This window comes from Barbus barbus (genome assembly GCF_936440315.1).
Source record: "Barbus barbus genome assembly, chromosome: 27".
Taxonomy (NCBI): Eukaryota; Metazoa; Chordata; class Actinopteri; order Cypriniformes; family Cyprinidae; genus Barbus; species Barbus barbus.
In genome coordinates, this window is record NC_136755.1 from 22201078 (window position 1) to 22224215 (window position 23138).

The 23138-nt window shown below is 37.0% G+C and overlaps 1 protein-coding gene across 2 annotated transcripts; it reads left to right on the top strand.

Annotated features, from left to right (window-relative positions):
* Window positions 1-795: 795 nt before the first annotated feature.
* Window positions 796-18202, top strand: LOC306846861 (CCR4-NOT transcription complex subunit 3-like). Of its 2 annotated transcripts, none has more exons than XM_079380530.1 (18): window positions 796-960; window positions 3880-3940; window positions 4138-4205; window positions 5417-5491; window positions 5765-5854; window positions 6097-6225; window positions 6996-7091; window positions 7497-7716; window positions 7817-7944; window positions 8789-8842; window positions 8927-9797; window positions 10501-10606; window positions 11247-11385; window positions 12786-12882; window positions 12974-13172; window positions 13944-14076; window positions 14283-14408; window positions 16741-18202. In XM_079380530.1, the coding sequence occupies exons 2-18, from the start codon at window positions 3916-3918 to the stop codon at window positions 16837-16839; spliced, it is 2655 nt and encodes an 884-aa protein (XP_079236656.1). In that variant the 5' UTR covers window positions 796-960; window positions 3880-3915; the 3' UTR covers window positions 16840-18202. The 2 variants fall into 2 exon arrangements, with proteins under 2 accessions (XP_079236656.1, XP_079236657.1); XM_079380531.1 differs by having other exon boundaries at window positions 7847-7944.
* The last annotated feature ends 4936 nt before the right edge of the window (window positions 18203-23138 follow it).

Here is a 23138-nt window from a genome sequence, read left to right on the forward strand (position 1 = left end):
GTTTTAATACGTTAACTTGTTTCAAATTAGCATTTCTAATTTTTGTTGGTTTTTCATCTAGTATTTACATTTTTAAAAATGCGAAAGATTTGAAATTCAGGTTAATTTTGCATGTCAGAGGAACCTGGTGTGTTGCTAATTAATAACAGTAGAGTTAAAGGTAAATATATTTAGAATGATCTTTTTGACTAAATAATTGTGCATTCATTTAATCAGATCTGATGTACTATGGAGTTTACATTTTATTCACTTTTTTTTTACTTTTGTGGGCTTTATTTCATAGTAGATGTGTAACAGTCATGACTGATACTTTTGAATAACTGAGCAGCACCTACAAATGTTGGTCTAAATGATGAAGGCTAATGTTTAGAAATTATTTTACAGGTTTTTCCAGTCTCATGAGCTTTTATGTTGCTAAATCTAAGCTGGACTGCACTGATCGTGAGCAGCATTTTAGATTCTAAAACCTGGAAAACACTGTGAAACAGTGCTAATAAACTACGCTTTCTTTTGTTAGAAGCTTAATACACTCGTACAGAATAGTACTTAACTTACTAGGCAATTTGCATTGTTAAAAGCGCTATACAAATAATATTAACTTGACTAGGCCATATAGTAAGTCGGAAAATTTCAAAACATCCCGGTACACCTTTAACCTCTCCATATACACCAGCCATCACTCGCTATGTATGCACGGAAGCTGTCAAGCACTGAGAGTAGATCGACAGCTCCTCTTATCCAATGAGAGAGAAGAACCGATGACTGATAGCCAATGGCGTTTCATTGGGCGGGGTCACAAGCCTCCAGCGCACCAGCGGAGGAGGTGTTCCTGACGGCCATCTTTGATGTGAGAAGTGATTGTTTGGCGAATAGAAATAATAGGAAATAAAAATATAGCGTGAAAAGTTGGGCAATTGTGGTGGAACTGAAGGGGTTATTGAAAGGAAGAGTGAAAATCAGGTAAAACATCCTCTCAGCGTCACTCCATTTACGTGCTGCTTTTTTTCTTTTCCTTTCTAATTTGTATCCCAGCCAAAAAAAGCTCGAGCCGGTCGCGTTCACTACAGGCTCGCGAGCTGCTTGCTGGACCGGAGCTTTCTAACTCCTCTGAACTGTTAATATTATCGCATCAGTGTTTCAGCACGTAGAAAAAGTGGAGTGCATGCAATTTAAGTTGGGTAAGAAGATATCAAAGAAGCCACATGCATGGAAAGACGGTGGCAGTCTCTGGTTTCATATTACTGCAATGTTATTTAGTAAAATCCAGCTTGCTCTAAATGAGATGTTATCACCAGGACTTTGAGATCTGTGCTTTTAGGTTTACTTTAAACTGTTAACATATCTGATGGAGGCTCAGCTCTCTAACTGCCTGGTGTTGTGTTTGCACGCGCTACATTGTTGCGAAAACTCAATGGATGCGCGCGACTGTGTCAGAGGATTTTGATTGACACGCAGCTGTCATCCAGACTGTTTATATTTTATATAATTATCAGGACTGTGGTGAATGAATAGCAATTTTTGATGCATTATTAGCGTTCAGCTCCAGTCACACATGTGCTAACTAGTCATTATGGAAGTGCATGGATGCATGAAATTATGTCTGTCTTCATTGTGGCAAATGAGGCTGATGCGTCTTGCTCAGTGCAGTTAGAAATTAGTTTGATAAAATAGTTAGATGCAAATCTGAATGCATCGTTTTTAGCTGTTGTCATCATTTAATTTGACATTTGTTGCTTCATTGTTGTCTAATTTGTCTTATGCCTTTTAAACATGTGTTTGCATTGCATGTTTTCACTGACCAGGAGCAGGTTAAGTCAAAAGGAAGTTATATTGGTATTTTGTCAACAACCAAATCCATTTCTGTATGCACTGTAACTTGTCTTAGCTTTGAAAGTGCAGTGCTGGAGAAATTTGTCTGTGATAGTCCTTTAAAAGGACCTAAAGGGGCTATTTAATCATTTATAAATGCAGGCTTCAAAGTGTTATTCTTGCTATCATGTGCCTTTATATCATAAGCTTGTTTATTTACTGAAGAAAGATAGGTGACAACCTTCAAATACAGGTCTTCAAATGTCTGCATCATAATTGATTTTCAGTTTAAAGGAATCTTTCACCCAAAAATGAAAATTTGCTGAAAATGTACTCCCATTTAGCCCCCTTTTTCACACATTTGGAGAAAATTTAGCTGATAAAAGTATCACAATATTACAGAGAAAATGTGAGTGTTTGTAATAAGCAAAGTCAAGACATTTTAACTTTAAACTGTTGCTTCTGGCTAAAATAGGGAATCCTTTATCTATAATATTGCTCTCGCCAGTGAAAATGTCATCTAGTCTGAATCAGGAGGAAAAATATGCACAGATCAAGCACTGTTTATAAACAAAAACAGTTCTGAACAAATATATTGGTGGATTTTGATGTGAGAGGGCAACAGGGCATGGTCTTTTTCTACTGGAAAGTTAAAATACTTTAATGATAAATTTGTTTCTTACAAGCATGCAGCCTTTCACTTCACAAGAAACTTAATTGATGGAATAGAGTCATGTGAACTATAATGATGCTTTATCAGCTGTTAGGACTCTCATTCTGATGGCGCCCAATCACGGCAGAGGATCCATTGATGAGCAAGTGATGTAATGCTAAATTTCTCCAAATCTTTCCTGATAAGGAAACAAACTCATCTACATCTTGGGTAGTCTGAGTGCGAGTACATTTTCAGCAAAGGATCATTTTTTGGTGAGCTACTATTTTAACAAGCAAGTCTTGTATACTTGCTGCTTGTGTTGAGCAACACTCTTGAGCTTTCTGAATCTAATAAACGCTAAATTTAGACTGAGATAGCACATCTTTAAGTTTCACACCGGCATTCTTGTGTGCATGCATCCTAAGACATACTTTAAGCTTGCAAGTATACATTTGACTAGACATCCCTGTCTGCACATGATTGGTATCCGATGCTAAGAAATATGATTTATTACTATATTTACTTGAAATAAATGCAATATAATGATCTAAATTCACTGAGAGATTTTTGTAAAATTGTGCACATCTCTCCTGTATAATAAGGGTTGCTCTCATGTAGATAACCAGAACTGGAAAATTGCATTTGCGTTGGTGGTATTTTCCATAAAATTAGTAACATGTGTAGCAGATTTGCATAGAATGCTTTTTGGATGGTGTAGGTGAAAAGGTGGAGTGTGTAATTTATTCAGTGTTAAAATATTTTATCTCATTCCATTTTAATGTGCAGAAACAACTCCGTAATTGTCATGGAAGTCATCTGGAGGTGGACTTCCAAAGAGAGTGTTAAACCTGTGGCTCTTATGTCAGGATTTTATCTCAACCAATGCCATGGATTTTTTTTTTTTCTGTACAATTATTTGCAGAGACCTTTAATGCTTTGTTTTTATTTTTACTATTATAATTTTTTTTCTATTATAATGATCTAATCTAAAACACTGCCACCAAATGGCAAATAAAAACAAATTTTGGTTGCTTTGCATGTGTGAATAAGTATAAGCCTTCATTGAAGCTTATTGACAAATTAAGTGTGCCACTTGGTCCAGTTTTACAGCTAGTCCCAGAATTACCAAGTAAAAAGAGTATTTGCGTTTTTGTATTCACGACAAACCTGTCTAGCCATCCCAACGGCATTCACAAAAGTTGTTTTGTATGTTTGTAATGATGTCACTGTGTCATTATAATAATTACTCTAACAGTTCAGCGGGAAAAACATGTAATTATAAAATAGACCATCAGTCTGTGAGGCATGTGTTCTTTTTTTTGTACATATTGCATTGAAGCACATTATAATGACAGTCTTGTTGATTTCATATTAATCGCAACAATGGTGCTCATTTTCTCTTCTATCATTTTCAGTAAAAGAAGGCATGAAGAAAACATAATCGAGAAGTCATGGCTGATAAAAGAAAACTTCAAGGTAAGAGGGGCATTTTGTTTCTGGGCCTTATCTGTTTAGTGGATGATATCTCAATGCAGCTTCGTTTGAGGAGAATGCTACATGAGTAGCTTAAATTATTTGGCGTTATCTGCTGTATAAAAGCATGTGTGTCTGAGAATATGGCCTGGTCTCACCTCTTCCCATCATGTACCTAAGGTTCGCTTCTCTCTCCTCAGGTGAAATTGACAGATGTTTGAAAAAAGTTACAGAAGGGGTAGAGCAGTTTGAGGACATTTGGAAAAAGGTAAAGAACGACTACGTTAGCACTTTGTGTAAAGCTCATTATATCATGTTAATTAGGTTAAGATTTTTTAAGACTGGTGTTTTACAATGTCATGTCAAATTCAAAAGAAAAAATGGTGAAAAATGAGAGCATGATCATGATCACAAAAATATTAAGCAGCACGACTGATTTCAACATTGATAACAATTGGTAAATGTTTCTTGAGTGCTACATCAGCATATCAGAATGATTTCTGAAGGATCATGTGACAATGAATGCTGAAGTAATGGCTGCTGAAAATTCAGCTTTGCATCACAGAAAAAAGAAAAGAACCGTTATTTTAAGTTTTAATAATGTTTTACAACAGTACTGTTTTTACTCATAAATATTTCCTTTGAAATCTTGAGAGAGCGCTGGACATTCACTCCACCCACCTACAATCCCTGCCGGCCCGAGACTCGAACCCGCAACTTTTGTATTACGAATCTGACTCTAACCATTAGGCCACGACTTAAACCACAATGCAACACAAAAGTGTGAGTCCCACTCCCATGATGAGCAAATGTAGTCAGTGAAGACAATATAAGACATTTTTGAATGTGAACGTCTTCAGTTGACATCTTTTTCATTTATATTTGATCTGCTGCTCAGGGATGTGATTGTATGTATCTTTTTCTTGAGGTTAAATGTGGGCAGTAGTTCACAGTTCTGTGTGTGTTCAGAGACGCTTAGACCTGGAACTCTGGTGTGATTTAAAAAAAAACAAAAAGAATTGTTGTCTCTTCACTTCATGGAGCATGAGCAGAACAAATTGTTGTTATTAGGTTGTTCATTAAATACAGTAAAAGCAGTAATATTGTAAAATATTATTATAATTAAAAATAACTGTTACCTGTTTTAATAACTATTAAAATGTAATTTAATACCAGTGATGGCAAAGCTGAATTAGCTGAAATCAGCTGCCATTATTCCAGTCTTGATGATATGCTGATATGGTGCTTAAGAAACATTTATCAATGTTGAAAACCGTTGTGCTGCTTAATATTTTTGTGTGAGCAGAAAGTTCAAAAGAACAGCACTGATTTGAACTCGAAATAACAATATAAAAGCCTTTCCTCTCACGCATCAATTTAATGCATCCATGCTGAGTAATTATTTTCTTTTTTTAAAAATCTTACTGACCTCAGACTTGATCAGTAGTTCTGAACGTTGGTGTACTTTTTTTCTCTTAGCTCCATAATGCAGCCAACGCCAACCAAAAAGAGAAATATGAATCTGACCTCAAGAAAGAGATAAAAAAACTACAGGTAAGAATTTTGTGTTGATCACAAACTGAATGTGCTGTAGGTGAACCAACTTTTCATTTTATAAGACATCGGGCTTTTCGCTGTTCAAGGTGTGTTTTTCTTCATTGGTAGCTATGAGGACAAGCGCTACCCACGCCAAGGGTCATGTATGTGCGTGTCCACTGTGCTTGGCGGCACAGGATGATTTGGGCACGCTTGATTTCAGGCGTCCAGCTCAATTTTCTTCTTTGTTTCTACATGCTCTTTCTGTTTCTGTCTGCATTGGTTCTGCAGCGTCTTCGTGACCAGATTAAGACATGGGTCGCCTCCAATGAGATCAAAGACAAAAAACAACTAATAGAGAATCGCAAACTCATTGAGACGGTGAGTAGATGCCTGTTTTAATCGGACAAAAATACCTCATACTAATAAATAATGGTAGATTTAATATGCTTTAAGTATCTTAAATCATTTTTAGATTAAGTACTTTAGTAATGTTTTCAGTGAGGTGGGACCTTTGAGATGTAAACTGAGATCTATTTGTAATTTTGGGGGGGATATACGCATAGATCACTGTAAGATAAGAAATAAATAATAAATCTGTATGATGCAATTTTCCCCTACAGCAAATGGAGCGGTTTAAGATTGTGGAACGGGAGACCAAAACAAAAGCATACTCTAAAGAAGGACTCAGCCTCGCTCAGAAAGTCGATCTTGCACAGAAAGAGAAAGAAGAGGTCGGCCAGTGGCTAACGGTAAGAACGCAAGCATGAAGCAAAAGTAGGATTGCCCTCAATTTTTACCCATTTTTTTTTTTCTTTGGACTAATGTGCACTGATAAATCATTCATAATAAGACAAGAAATGTGCATTAAGAAAGCAAATATGATTTGTTTTGATTTCTTGTTGACTTGACCGAAATTCCTGTCATTCTAGGAAGGAGTTGTCTGTCTTGATTCAATATGATAAAACATTAGGCTCATTTTAGGTGCCAGATGCCTTGTTTTTAAAGTAGATGATAGTAGGCGGCTGCTGTCAGGGGAGGAGTGAAAAAAAGAGCAGCTGAACTCCCACTTCTTATAGTGGTCTAGGAATCCAAGCAAAGGAAATATCGTGATAGCATTCTTTGTTGCCAGTGAAGTGGATGCGTTTGACATTGCTTTTAGATTAAGATTAATATGATGAATAAGTAATCCAGTGTATCCTATTTAATTGATATAATCTGTATCTTTTCTGTTCATTTCTAGTTTAATAAGGCATTATTACAGCAATATGTTAGAAGTAAGTTCTGAACTATAACACTAAATTTTGATGAAACTAACTTGAACTTGAATCCGTGGGGAAATCAGCCTCAAGTAAAATTCAAAATTGCATGGATTTCTGTTGAAATTACTCTATTTGGCCCTTGAAAATTTGTTCGTTTTCCAATTATTGTTTTTTTTTTTGGCGAAAAATATGCTCATCTTAACTGTTGCTCATCATTTTCTGATATCATCTACTTCTGCTTTGTACCTTGGTTGTTCTAGAACACGATAGACACGTTAAACATGCAAGTGGATCAGTTTGAGAGCGAGGTTGAATCGCTTTCTGTGCAGACCAGGAAGAAGAAAGGAGACAAAGAGGTCAGTTACATTTACTCCGCCATTCTTTGTTCTCATCTTTTACAATGCAACTGTTTGATGTGGGATAGTCTAGCCTAATAGTTAAAGATCTGGGTTGGAAACCCAAAGTGGTTGATTCAAACCCAACATTTGGTCATTCATGAATGAGTCCTTTTGTCCTCTTCAACAAGGCACTTATTGGGTGATTGGCCCCTTATAAAAGTATCAGATAAGTGACAGATTAATTAGTGATTATTGATGCTAAATACACATTTTTTGGTCCTTCATCTACCATAGTATTTACCATGTTCTGTGGTGTTTAACACAGAAAATTATGGGATTACCATGGTGCATATAAAAAAAAAAAGGTTTAACATTATCGTGGTAGGTCATTAGTAAGATATTTTTCTCATGCTGTGCCCTCAGAAGCAGGATCGGATCGAGGAACTGAAACGAATGATCGAGAGGCACCGGTTTCACATCCGCATGCTGGAAACCATCCTTAGAATGCTGGACAATGACTCGGTACAGGTGGATGCCATCCGCAAGATTAAAGATGATGTCGAGTACTACCTTGATTCCTCTCAGGATCCTGACTTTGAGGAGAATGAGTTTCTCTATGATGACCTTGACTTAGACGACATGCGTAAGTATTTGGTGCACGTATCAGAATTCTGTTGCATTTTGTTCTTAATCATAACACTTTTTTTTTTTCGGTTTTTAATAAAAAAAATAAAAATTTGTAGCCCAGCCACTAGTTGCCACATCTCCACCAGGTAACACAGAGGATGAGATCTTCCAGCACTCCAGTTCCACACCGACCTCCACAACGTCGTCATCTCCCATACCTCCCTCTCCAGCTACTTGCACTACGGTGAGCATCTCCTCCTCATTGACAGACCTAAAGTTTAATCAATATTACCAGAGCTTGGGATATCATATCAGTCATCAGTTAAGTCATTTAATTTAGTTTGTAAAATGTAATTTTTAGCAAATATAAAAATTTATATAAAATTTTCATACTGAACATAATGTTGTGATGCCTAAATTAACTTAATTTTTTTTATTAATTTCAATTTTATTATTAGTTATTGGTTCGTTAATCTTTAAAAATTAATAATTTAATAAGACTATTAACTTATTAATTTTTCCTTAACTTATTTTTATTTTAAAGATTAAATTGATTTGTATAATAAAAAATAATCTTAAAATAACAAATTATTTCTAAGCTAATTTATTAATTGTTAATTTGTTAATTGTAATTTCTTTCCTTGGGGTGTTTATTTATTTTTAGCAGTTATCTGCCATATGATAATATTTATCGACCGATCAATGTGGCTTTTTTTTTTTTTCAAAGCAATATAACTGGCTTTTCAAACCTACTTGCCTACAAGCTAATTTGTCCAATAGAAGTTTATGTGATGTTATTATGAAAATGTATCCTGAATCTCACCACATTTCCTGAAAATAAGTCACATTAGATAAATGGTACCCTGATTTGTTCGTGGACAGTGACATTTAAAAAATATATAAATATGCTAAAATATAAAGTACTAAACTTCTAAAACACTTTTTAGATTAATTAGATTAATTTTTAGATGAATATTTTCAGTGTGAATGCTGTAGATGTGGATGGATATGGTTTATAAAAATGCAATTCAGTAATTAGTTTTGATTTGCTTTTGATTTGTCATGTTCTCTTCATTTCTGCTTATGAGAATTTGGAAGATGATAAGAAAAGAGGTCGTTCAACAGACGGTGAAATCAGCCAGGTGGGAAAAGAAACCCCATGTCACTTGTATTATAATCCTTTTGAGCTGAAACCGAGCTCAAAAAATCCTATTGTTTTGTCGCAGTCACCTATCAAGAATGGAAATCCATCTTCATCTCTATCCTCCTCTTCCTCATCCTCGGGAGCCTCTTCAAACTCTGTGATCTCAATGGCCACTGTCGCCAGCAACATAAGCTCGGCATCAGGGAGCAGCAGCCTCTTAGGCAACATGGGCGGCCCCCTCCAGAACTCTGGCAGCTATAGTTCAGCAACCCAGCAACAAACACAGCAATCTCAACAGCAGCACCAGCCCAAAAACTCTGTCTCCTCTCTCTCCAATGCCAACTCGGCCTCCTCTATCAACAGTACCTTACTCCCAACATCCACCTCCACGTCTCCGCCCAACAACAGCACACTGGGCCCTCTGACACCCAGCTTGCAGAGCCAGCCTCCATTGGGAATGGGCCTTTCCTCCAGTCTGGGCCTTGGGAAAGGGACGTCTGTTACTAGTGGCACAAACCAGATGCCCAGTCTGGTTCTTTCAGGGATGCCGGCATCATTGAACAGCATGACTGGGTTTGTGAGTGGACCCACCCTGGCACCTTATGCACAAGCGGCTGCCGCAGGTTGCGTGGGCAGCGGGTTGTCAGCGTCGATCGGAACGAATATTAGCAGTACAAACTCCAGTGGAGTCGTAACCTCAGTGGGGACTAACGGAAGTCTAGGCCCAACAAGCCTCTTGGGCTCAGGGACTGGTGTTCTGGGTCTTGAGTCCACACAGTCCACTGTGGAGCCTCTACCTTTGGTGGCTCCCAGCTCTGTGGGAGGCGCACTGACCTCAGGGAGCAACGTGGGAGTTATTGGAAGCAACGGAGGAACCTCTGGGACAGGAAATGCAGTGGGAAGCGTCTTGCTACCACGGCCACCTAGTGGGCCGAAACAAAACGGCGGTACAAGTGAGTGCAGAATAGCTGTCTAATCAGGAAAAATGTAATAAACAGGGTTTCTGCAGGTCTTAAAAAATATTAATTTGCCCTTACACAAATTAAGGGTAAAAAAAAAGGTGTTAAATGTGAGCAGAAAGTCTAAAATTCATAAAGGCATTGCATTAAATGTTGCATGCATTGCAAAAAATGAATTTCTTGCTCGGTATTTGTTTTTGTCTTGTTTTCCAGTACAAGTATCTCAACATCCTTAAATCAATATACATTTACTTGAGGTACAAAATGACATAAGAAGTCTTATTTTCTGTAAACAAAATTGATTATCTTTAAAACAAGAACAAATACTGTATTTTCCAATAAGCTATGAAAAAGGTCTTTAAAGGGTTCAGATGTTTTTCGTTTGAATTAAAGCTTTTCTTAGTCTAATCAGAAACTCAAAATGCATAACAGATTTTCTTTTCTTTTTTTTTTTTTTAAGTGTTTCTAATAAAACTCAGTATGTTCTCTAAATGTAATTGTCTATAGAGGACATAATGAGTTTTAATTTATTCCTTAAATTTTCTTTACTTAAAAAGGCTTTTTAAGAAGTCTTACATTTCTTATAAAACCTGAAGAAACCCTGAATACATTTGTTCAAAAACATTATAAGACACTGAAATTTTATAAAAAGTAAAACTTTGTTCATAATTTACTTAAATATTCCCGCTTCTTCCAGGTTATAGTGCTGTGGTAGCAGACAGCACGTCAGACTCCGCCCTCCACAGTGCCAGCCAATCACAGAATAGCCAATCCTCATCCTTAAATTCCTCAACAAATCAGCCGTGAGTACTCCTTGCTTACACCTTAGCAACTACAAAGCAATGCCCTGGCAACCATCTACATACAACAACCTAACACTGAAAAGTTTTTGTGAGGTTTAAAAGATAGTCAGTAATATTTAGCACTATGACTGCACTGCCACTACTGGACGAGAACCACATTTGAACTGAATTGAGCTGGACAATGATAATGATACCCTTTATTGCTGAGATGTTGTTTATTAACTGATTAATTTTGTGATATTGGCACTGTTATTGAGGCAACATTGAACTATATTGAGCCGAATGATGGCACTATTGTCTTCGTCTTCTGTAGAGCCGTTTTATATCTTAATTAAATTTTTCATTATCAAGCTTTGCAACATCGACATTTTTATTGAACTGAACTGAATCGACATTAAATTAAGCTGAACTATTGTTTTCTGTAAAGCTGCCTTACAGCGGAAATTGAATGTTTCATAATTAAATTTCACAACATTTACACTTATTTTGCTGTTAATTAATGAGAAGCTGCTTTGAAACAATCTGTATTGTATAAAGTACTTTCCTGGGGAAAAAAACAAACGATCATCTGAATTGCAAATTTATGTTATTCCTCATTAAATTGATTTTCTAAATGCTCTTCTCCCTCCTGTCAAAACAGTAAGGACAGTGGGTCCAGCCTTCTGGGGTCGATGACACTGCTGCCCAGCTCGCCCTCACCGTCATACAGTGAGAGTAAAGCAGGCGGTGGCAGCCTGCTGAACGGCCCGCACTCATACACACAGGCTGCCGACACCAAGGTCAGTCACGCAGTGTTTGCATATACGCACTCAGCACATTGTGTGTCATTACATCACACTACACCTGTTTGATGAGTGGGTGCACATCTCAAGGCGAAGTCCACATCTCTGTTCCCTGATAGTGCCCTGCAAAGTGGATTTCATTGTGTGATTGGCCAAACTGAGATTAGACCGCAACAGGCAGAGCATTTAACACATTAATTATTGCACACCACCTTAATGCTACATGAGGCTTAGATGAAATAAATGTGGTGAAAAAGCATTGGGAGGTTGGGTTGTTAGTTGTATGAAGACAAATATGCTACCATTCAAAAGTTTGGGGGTTTTGAAAGAAAGTAATACTTTTATTTAGTGAGGCTGCATGAAATTGGTCAAAAGTGAAAGTAAAGATTAAAAAAATGTCTAAATCAAATGTTCTTTTGGAGAAACAAAAAATCATCATATTGAATGATTTCTTATGAATCATGTGATGCTGAAAGATTCACGATGCCAATCTTTCGTCTGGGACAGCTGAAAATCGTGCAGCGTGTCTCGGGCTTTAGAGAGTTCTTTCAAAAAAAAAAATCTTGCCAAACAATTTTAAATGATATATTGTACGTTTAAGTTAATGACATTCATAATTCATACTGAACATCTCACTCTAAATGTTGTTATAAATGACTAATTATTTTAAATAAAGTGTGTTTGTGTGTGTGTTTCTGTGAATTGTGGGGACTTTCCATAGACTTCTATTACTTTTACACTGACCAAACAATATATATATATTTTTTTTCCCTTAAACCTACCCATTACAGAAAACCTGTTTGCATTGTTACACTTTTAGATAAACATCATTTACTATTTTTAATGATTGTTTTCCCACAATGTCAAAAATTTCAGGTTTTACTATCATTGTTTTACAAAGGTGTGTGTGTGTGTGTAAAATACATGAATGTATTATATAAATTTATATATGGAACCTATTATTTTTATATAAAATAAATGTTACTTATATTTCATCAAAATATCTCAAATTTATCTTAAGCTCTTTTGTCAGATAAAGTGAAATTCTATGCATATCCCTTGCTCCGTGTGCATAGGGAACATTGAATACTGCATTGGATACTTTCTAGGCTTTATTAGGCATTCTTGTAAAATCCATTAAATGATCTGTATATGCCAGTGTGTTATTCATTTTATGATTTGCCTCTGTCACTATAAAGCTGCCTTATTTCTATGCATAATAATTTCTTAGATGCGATTTATGCGATTTATGCATAGGAACTGTTCATCATCGCTACTCATTTGCCCATGGCACTGTTTTAAGAATATGCTAGAGCACTAAAGTCAACTTTTAATTGACCATTGTTTCAAAGTGTTTTTTTTTTTTTTTTTTTTTTTTTTTTTTCCACACTCTCCAGCCTCAGGAGCCTCCGAGCTCTTTAAAGTCTATGGCTGAGAGGGTTGCCCAGGGCTCAGGGTTAGAAGGAGAGCTGTCTGCACTACATATCTCAAGTGGTAAGTATCAACAAGTACTCATTACTCTCAGCTTATAGTGCACTATTTTCTATGTTATTTGGCTGCATTCTTTTTTTTCATCCTCCTCTAGATATATTCCCCAGCACCACAGCCCCTTCAAGCACTCCTGCAGCTCCTCAGTCTGCTCTGTCGGAGGTGAGCATCCCCCCATCATTGGGTGTGTGTCCACTGGGCCCCGCCCCCCTCTCCAAAGAGCAACTCTACCAGCAAGCCATGCAGGAGTCCGCCTGGACGCACATGCCTCACCCGTCTGACTCGGAGAGGATCAGGTGAACACACATACAAACACAGTTCCTTAGTGTGCACTGATTCTGACAGGTGACTAGTCACATGCCTCCAAGTCTGAGAGATTCCTGGAAACTTGCTTTACAATGTGACCATGTTTTGCATTAGTTTGTCATAATTTTTTAATCCATTTTATTCTAAAGTATAATGCAATGTTATCTTTTGGGGCAATGCAAAATGAAGAGTATTTGCATTGTTTTTTGTACTTTTTCCAAATGAAAAATATTTGGCACTTAGTAAGCCATATTAAATAAGTAAATCAATATTAATATTTCAATCTACCAGTTTATTTGATAACATTCTATGGAAACATTATTGCACAAACATTTCATAATATCTGCTCTCATAAAACAGGCACTGGAATGAATGAATGAGTGAATGAATTACATTTCAAAATTTAAATAAAAAATAAATCATTTCAATTCATATAAAATTAGTTTCCACCTGTCACTTCAATGTGCATTTAATTTAACACACTTTATTAATTTGATTTATCAAAGTGTGCTTATTGGTCCATTTACTTGCATGTATTTATTTTAAAGGTATGTGTTTAGGAGTACATAAAATGTAAAAAATAAATGTATTTATAATGAATTAATTAAATGTATCTATTTTTGACTCCATATTAAATCCACACACAAATAAATCTTGTCCTAACCTATTTCAGATTATCAGACTGATTATCATGAAATGTTTTGAATGTATTCTCATGAATCGTTTTTTTCTTTTTTTTTCTCTCTCTTTTGGACACACAGGCAGTACCTGATGAGGAACCCCTGCCCAACACTGCCTTTTTACCAGCAGCTGCCACCTCCTCACTCCGACACTGTGGAGTTCTACCAGAGGCTGTCTACAGAGACCCTCTTCTTCATCTTTTACTACTTAGAGGTGTGTGTGTGTACGTCTTTACAGTTAACGCCCCATTGGAACCTCGGTAATTGTAAACAGGTTGTTTTGTTCTTCAGTAAGAACATATGGCTTACATTTTGATTAAGATAGTCGTAATATTAATCTTAGAGTGTGATTTAAGGATTACAGTCTGTTTCATTGGCATATTTCTGGTGAATGACAAATTGTTGCTTTACACTCCCTAGGGTACAAAAGCGCAGTATCTAGCAGCCAAGGCCTTGAAAAAACAATCATGGAGGTTCCATACCAAGTACATGATGTGGTTCCAGAGGCACGAGGAGCCCAAGACCATCACTGATGAGTTTGAGCAAGTGAGTCACACTATATCAAGAGCCGCAGCTTGGAACTCTATGGCCCGTAATTTTTTGGTCAAGAAAATGCACCTGGTCAAAATATGTTGAGCATGCCTATGAAATTAATAATTTTATTCAGCAGGGATGTTGAATTAAGGAAAAGTGACAGTAAAAGACTTTTGCGTTAAACTAAATGCTTTTTGAACTTTTTATTCATCAAAAAATCCTAAAAATAGTGTTTCTTGGTTTTTACAAAAATAAGTTTTCTGTCTTGATATTTCTGAAGGATCATGTGACACTGAATATTGGAGTAATGGCTGCTGAAAAATCAGTTTTGCCATCACAGGATTAAATTATATTTTAAAATTCATTACAATAGAAAATAATTATAAATTGCAATATTACTTTTTTCCCTTTTTTTTTACTGCATTTTGTATCAAGTAAAAGACTTTTCAAACCCATTAAAACAATCTAACTCAGGGGTGCCCACTTTTTTTGTGTGTGGATCTACATTTCAAATGAGAAGCTCACCGAGATCTACCAAGTGAAAAATAAATAATAAAATTCATAAAATAAATGCATAAAGAAGCTTGTTGGGATGTATCCTTTATATTGCATTCATTTAATTTAATTAAAAATAATAATAATAAAATGTTCAATTCTTAGTACCCACGTAGAACTGTGCCTGCATTTACAAAGCAGTGATTCTCAACCTTTTTTACTCCCAAGACCCTCTCCTCTCCAAATCAATTCTGCAAGCCCAAACTTTTCTATTCACTAAAACCTTTGTATTTATTACTTTTCAATTACATGTGTTTTTTTTTAAACAAAACAAATTCAAAATAGATTTAAATATTAAATATACTTTGCAAAAATGTCACTGCAATTATTCTATACAACTTAAAAGTATGTAAAGCTCAATTATACAGTAATTTTAACATATAAGCTTGAGACAATACCACAGGGAGATGACCAAGGACTGCATATAAACTACGGTCCATATGGGGCCATTCAGAATCATTAAACACACCAAAATACAAATGAAAAATTAAACCATTCTGAACTCGACACCACAGTGAATAGTTTGGAGCGTCTGATGCCCATATCGAGGGGTGACAACCATAAAGGCGTAATTGTCATTTCACCAACTTTACAGGAGAGCCAAAACAAAAATTTGACCACAGTTTGATCTGACTTTGTATACTGATTTCAGTTGTTTATAATAAAAAATGGTACACTCATGGATGACTACTTCTGCCAGTAGAAAGAGCTCATTAAGAACTTTCTTTTTTTTTATATATAGATAGATAGATAGATAGTGGCGCGAGGAGCAAACGACAGACACAGTGGGTGTGGCCTCAAGCCTCGGAGAGGTTTTTATTAAACAATAAAGGGTAAAATAGTGTCCAAAGGGGGAAAAGTGTCCAAATAAACGGGGAATCTGGTGTCCTCGTTGTGCTGCGGGGCTTGTGCAGGAAGGTAGTGTTCAGAAGGGAAGGGTCCAGGGAAGGGGCGGAGTCCGGTGGCCGCACACGCTCCCTTCTCGGGGCCGGGAGCGAGTGGTGGCGGCGTCTCTTGTGCGGCTTCTTCCATCTCCTGGGCCCCCGGCGCTTCTGGGGGACTCGACGGCCCGGCATCCTGGCCCATCAGCCGCCTAACGGGTGCGGCAGTCCTCCTCGACGCACCCTTCCTGGACCCACGAGGACACCAGCGTGCATGCACGGGGAAGAGACCGGTCTCCCGAGGAGAGGCGCGCTCGGCGTTTAAACAGCGGCGGTGATGAGGCTCTATTCACATCAGGTGCGCCTCATCACACGCCGCCAGCCCTAGGTGTTCAGCGCCCCTCCTCTCTCACACACCCACTCCCGTCGGGAGCCTGGTGAAGGGCGGCGAATACGGGACGGGGTGGTGATGATGGACAGGGGGGAGGCAGCCGACTCGTCACAATATATCCATTTCACCAAAAATGTCACTTATGCCCTTCTGGTTCTCACCCCTCTATGTACAAAAACACCACTGATCCTCGCAAACTTCTCCAAAACACGCGAGCATCCATTAAAAAACTCACTGTATTCAAATACATTAATATACAGAGCTGTATTCAAGCAGAAATGTTATAGTGATCAGTGCGCCGCGAGCGCACATACACGGTTCGTTTGCACATCATTATAACGGACACAATGCGCGCCTAATGCACAATCCTGTATGTCACTGTAATCATCTTTACCTTGATTACAATCGTCATCCATCAAACTCCCCCCACCCACCCAGTAACATAGTGTATGTGTTAATAAAACTTCATTAGTAACTTAATTTTGCTGAATGATTCGTTATTTCTGTCTTTCTACAGGGGACGTATATTTACTTTGACTATGAGAAATGGGGCCAGAGAAAAAAGGAAGGATTTACATTTGAGTACAGGTACCTTGAAGACCGGGACCTCCAGTGACGGATGGTCAACTAGAACGGAGGACTGCTGTCGACATTCCGCACTGAATCAACACACATGTACACTCTCTTTCATTCATCAAGGAGGAGACCCAGATGCACGTGCGAGGCTGTTTTATGTCTTGCTGGTGCATATTGCATCTGGAGCCCCTCCCACTCTTTACAATTCTCCCCGCCCACCAGCCGATCCCTTTGTGACTCCGCCCTCTCATTCAATCAAACTTAACCCCAGTAAATCACCCCTTTCTGAGAACTTTATGGAGCATTTTGCGCCAAAAAAGTTGAGTGTGGTCAAATAAAACATTCACACTGTCAGCAAGATTACAAATACAAATCAGTGTGGATTAATTATTTAGCTTATAGTTCTGCTATAATATTGATAAAATAAAGCCAACTAATCCAAATTCTCTGCACTACAGTTGTTATTCAGAAAATTATTAGGTTAAAGTAAACATAAGCAATTAAATTCTTATGCACAATTTTCTTGCATATACCTGTCCACCAAAGCTGCGGTTTTCTCTTACCAAGCTTATTTTATGGCTTGTTACACCCTTGTCTTGTTAGCTCCAATTAAAGCACAGGTCTTAATACAGATAAACTTGCAAGTACGTGTTCCAAACTCTAATATTGATAATAATATTCGTGCTATCACTGTGGCACCAAATAATTGCACCAGTTCAAGCACACTATTTTTGTTTATAGACAACACAATAGGAGACCAAGTACACATCACTCAGCTTGTGACTCTCATTTAAAGAAAATAGTTTTTTAGACTGGCAATTAATGAATATGTTAATTTATTAGAGTAAATGCACATCTCCATCTGTAAGTTTTGCAAAGCGACAGGCTTTTGAGAGCTTCAGTAAACTTGTATGTCTTATAGATTTCACTAAAACTTCACCGTTTTATTTCAATGTGGCACTCATAAATTTTCTAGGATTTTGTTCCCCTTAATTGTTTGTGCTGTATAGATTAACATCCACGGAATTACTTTTAATAAGAAAAAAAAAAATGCTGTAGAGGTGAATGAAGTCAGTCATTTTGAAATTTAATTCATAGGGCGTTAAATATCCAATCAGAAATGCGCGCACGCACACACACACATACAACCTTGTTTTTATCTTAACCTTTATCTTTCCCTATGAGCTTGTGGAAGAGAGCAGAAATGTGATAATTTTTTTTTTTTTTCCTAAATGGAAAGTGTTGTACAGAACATTTGTTCTCCTTCTGTTGACCCCCCTCCCCTTTCCATTTAAACAGCATGGAAAATTACACTTCCAAAGTGGACTGGAGTAAAAACCTAGTAAATAAAGCATTGCAAAGAAAATAAAGACTGTAAAATATAAATAAAAGAACTACTTTTCAAAAAGAGAGCGTGTGGGTTTTCATCATTGCTGAGCATGTGTTTTGAATTACATTGTTCTCATGAGACTGTCTCCAGTAACACAATTTATTGCCTGCCTCATGAAGAAACTGATTATCATTTTAATTTAGTCCCATTATAATTCAGTTAGTTCCAGTCCTTGAGTGTCGTTCTGAGAGTGTTGATATACAGTACAACAGCTCTGGGACTTTTCACTGTTCGTATCCTTCTGCTTGTATTTTTTTTTGCAGGGTGGAAGCAGAGCGAGGGGCAGGTGTTGAAAGTCAGAGCATCTGTGATTTCTCTTGGTTCATGATCACTTATGTTTTTTTTACTATTAAGGAAATGGAGCTGAAACAGAAGTGAAGTGCAGAGAAGAAATCTGTCATTCCACATCACTCCCATACTCTGTTCTACACTGGCTTTCATTCTGTGCTTTGCTCAGTGATGGCCAATGCTTAAATCTTTGGCTCATTAAGAAAAAAGGCGGTTGTTGGTTTAATGTAGAAATCATTACCGAAAATCTCGTAGTCAATTCTGTCTTACTGAAAGCATATACTACCTTACTACATAAGTTCAGGGTCAATTTTTTTAATACTTTTATTCTGCAAGGATGAATTAAATTGATAAAAGCATTGCCATCACAGAAATAAATGACATTTTAAAATGTATTAAAATAGAAAAATATATATAAAAAGATATAAATATTCTCTTGTGTGTGTATATTTATTTCACAATATTACTGTTTACTGTGTTTTTGATCAAATATGCGAGCATGAGACTTATTTGAAAAATTATTTTTCAATTTTTTTTTACCAATCCCAAACTTTTAGACTGTAAATTACAAATTGGAGTTATATATGTTTGGATATACAATTGCCCCAAAATATTTGGAGACTTGTATATAGACTACATTAGAAAACAAAATATCAAACCAAATGGCATCTGCAAACAAACATAGAGCTTTTCTCAGATCTAACTTGGCTTTTCTGAGCCATATGTGTTAGCTTATTATCCGGCCATTTTTTTAGTGAATGTATGAAGTTAACACAGTCCAGTCCAATGCAGTCCTCTGAATCTGATGTTTTATCATTTCAAACCTATAAACCTTTTTTGTCAAATGTTTTGCCTAATATGTTTGCTGTGTCTTTGAAATGAATTATTTTAGTATTTTGTCATCTAATGTAATGACATTAGAAAACCAAGCTCTTTTGTGGGGTAGTATTCATTGTGTAAAAGACGTATTTCAGGCAAGTATATTGACATCATATTGACGCTTGGCAAAACCTTTCGGTAGCAACCAAAATTCTTTATGCTTTGGTGTTGAACCACTTTAACAAAACACCATGCTTGAACTTGTCCCACACCTGAACCTGTTTTTCACATTTTTCATCCGTTCACGCATGTGTGAGCGTGTGATTCTGTGTTTTTGTGTCTGATTATTTTTGTGTGGCTCTGTGACGCATTTGGTTTGGGCCAGCGGCTGCAGGAGTTTTTGAGTCATCTGGCTGTGTGAGAGCGCATTTGTGTGTGTTTACATGTGTGTGCGAAAGCTACGAGCACTTCTGGCAGGTTCACTATGAAGCTCCCACAGCGACAAGACTGACCCCACCATTGCCTCCAGCAACACAGGGAGCCATGTCTTGCCCCAAATAAAAACATTCGCTCTCACGTCACTGCAGATCGGAATGCTCATACCCCAATGTCCTAAAGTGTGTAGCCTTCAGACTGCTGTATGATACTTGAGAACAATGCTGTCTCCTCCAGAACGCCTCCTGAAACCATCTAGCCTTTTCCACGATGTGAGATAACCAATGCCAGCTTCTGAAGACTTCACAAACAGAATGTGAAAATTGATTTAAACATTTTTAAACCATTTTAATCACTTTATTTTTTTGCTTTTGCTGTTTTGCAGTTCAGCTAAATAGTCCAGTCCTGTTCTGGAAAATTCTCAATTAATATGATAAAACAGCATAAATATAATAAATCAAGAAGTGTAACTATGATATACAATAATTAGTAAAAATGTGTTTAAAATGGTTTTAGATATATATGTCACATTGCGGTCACCGCTTGACATGTTGACAACCTATATGCAATGCTTTTTTTATTCTCTAATATTGTCCGAAAATTATTTTTAACTTTATAACTTTTTGCTACTTATAGCAATATCATATTTTAATATAATATTAACAATAATAATTGTAATATTACATTAATAAATATTATTTTTAACATAATATTAATAAAAATAAGGTTACATTTTTTAAGGTGTCCTTGGTACGCTACATGTACTTACTATTATAATAACTATTAATTACACATAATTACATGCAAGTAACCCTATAAGTACATGTATAATACTACTCAGAACTTAAATGTATAATTACACTGTAACGATATAATATACACTGTAATGTAACACTATAACTACACTGTAATGAAAATATTTAGAAATAAAAATAAAAGATAGTTTGTTATATCTAAAATCATTATCACAACAAGACATCACCCACCCCCAATTATCATGTTTTCTGACGTTTTAACTCATTTTTATTCTCGTTTTCATTAAAATACTTTTCATTAATTTCTAATTTCTTTTTTCCAATAACTGTAATGTTGAAATTACAGTAGCCTACATTTTTTTAGTAGTAGTTTTTTTTTATTTTATTTTTTTTATATTGTCCAAATTACAGAGTTTAGGATAGTTACTAGAATTAAATGCTTTCTAACATGCATTATTATCAAAATAATGATAAATAGGGGATAGGGAATTGTCATACTGTCATAATAGCCATAATATCTTAATGGTCCATTAAAACTCTAAATATCTATAATATCTTCTTTTTCAAATTCGATTTATACTCAAATTGACCAAGACATGTTCTTGACATATTTCTTAAGATTCACTATCAATCCAGGTCCTTCAAGGGATGCTGCGGTTACCACAGCAACCACTGGCACAACACTTTTTATAGCCTATACATTTCTGTTGCGCAAATGGAGGAGCTAAACTCTATTACTTTAACTCATCCTGACCTTTATTTCTCTTATACACGCACAACTAAGTTAAAATCTAACCCGCGTTTAGGAGTTATCTGAATTATCGCGCGCTAGAATCTCCGCGTACCATTCTGCGCACGAGCGTCAGTTGATTTTTCCTAAAAACCCAGATCGCGTGGAAAAGACGTTCTCAGCCAATAACGCGTGCCAGCCATCGGCAAATCATTTCCAACATTTAGCTAATGAAACCACGTGCAAGCATCTGTTCGCTCCAATCAATTGATGTAAACTGAGCGAAGCGGACCTTTGTGAGAGCAATTGCGTTTCCGTGGCGCGGAGGTAGATCTCTATTAGTGAGTGTGGAGCCCACTGAATTTGTGGTGAAAGCGGAATAATACGGTCATTTAAATAGTAGGGAAACGGATAATACCGGGCGCGTCTAATTAATCAGCTGCTTTATGCTTATTTGGCAACACACGGATTAGACTGCGCATAGTAAATAGCGTTTTATATGAAAAATAACCTATTTTTACCTGGATGCACAGATTATTATGCGCTTTCCTTTCTCGTTGGACTGTAAATTACGCATGGTCGATATTTTTGCTAATAGTTGGACGTCCACTTATTCCTTTCGTCTTTTTGTGACTTGTGACTCAATGAAAACTAAATTTTGAAACTGACATTTTTTTTGTAGACCATCCAGGATTTATTCGCCTTTAAATGAGATACTCTCCCATCGCCAATGCCACAAAACTGCGTCTTTTTCTACGAACCAAGAGCTGTAAAGAAACGCAAGACCCATCTCTGTGAATACTGCGAGTGCTGCATCATCTCATTCAATTTGCTGTCAGCCAAGAGAGGGGCGACAATAACTTTGAACGGTTATCGTGTCACATTTCCTTCCGTCTCCGCATCATTTTCCACAGATTCGAAGCGGGCAGCTGTTGCAACACACGCAGGTAAGACGTGCCTTCATTTTGTTCCCATCTGATGCTGCTACTGCTGCAACGTGCGCAAGGATCGCATACACATTATAGCCCTTGATTTGCGGTTTTTGTTTATTTTCTGTGTGTGAAGACATTTTTATGAGCTAAACCGGGAGCATTCATAACGAACATAAGATTTGGGAATGGATAGCCTACATGTCATGGGGATTGGTGTCGCACAGCGTGTGTCGTCCGCCACTGGAATTTTAATTTCCTCCCTGAGATCTGCCATGATGCTGCTGCTGCTGCTGTGTGTGTATAGCTTGCTATAGTGTTTGCGTGTGTGTGGGTCAGGATTTGTGGACTAAATAATGCTAAACGAAAACGTAAAATATCTTTAAAGGAGAACTCTAGGGGTAAGGGAACGAAAATGTAATTATCTCAGTATAACAACAATAGAAGTCAATGGAAAGTGCTCACTGTGTGGTAGAAAAACAAGCATGTTTGTTGTTTGTGTCACTTCTAACTGTGGCGCATTGTGAACACCAGCATTCAAATGTAATAATTAAGCAAATCCTTCACTTATCAGTTGACTATTAGATGTCTTTGTTCGTTTCTTTTGTTCGTGTCCATCTCAAAATAACATAGCAAAGCTTTTTCTTTCTTTTTTTTGTACTAGGACTTGTTGCTAACTACCATACTTTTCCTAAATAAGATACTTTCATTTGATCTCCCAAGGCCTACTGTCCTCTTTCTAACCTTCATCCCCATTTCTGTGTGTGCTCGCTCGTAAAATGGTAATGGGCTGCATATTGGCCTGACATCTGTCATCTGCACCTGTTTGTGGATGGGACGGATGCCTCCCATCCTCCTGAGTCAGAGAAACAGGCTGATGGTGATGATGAGGAGGATGAAGGGGGTGGGGAATGGAGAGGAAGAGGAGGCTGAGTGGAGATGTATACTGCTCTCTCTTATAGGAAGAAGTATGTTGGATATTTACCGCAAAGG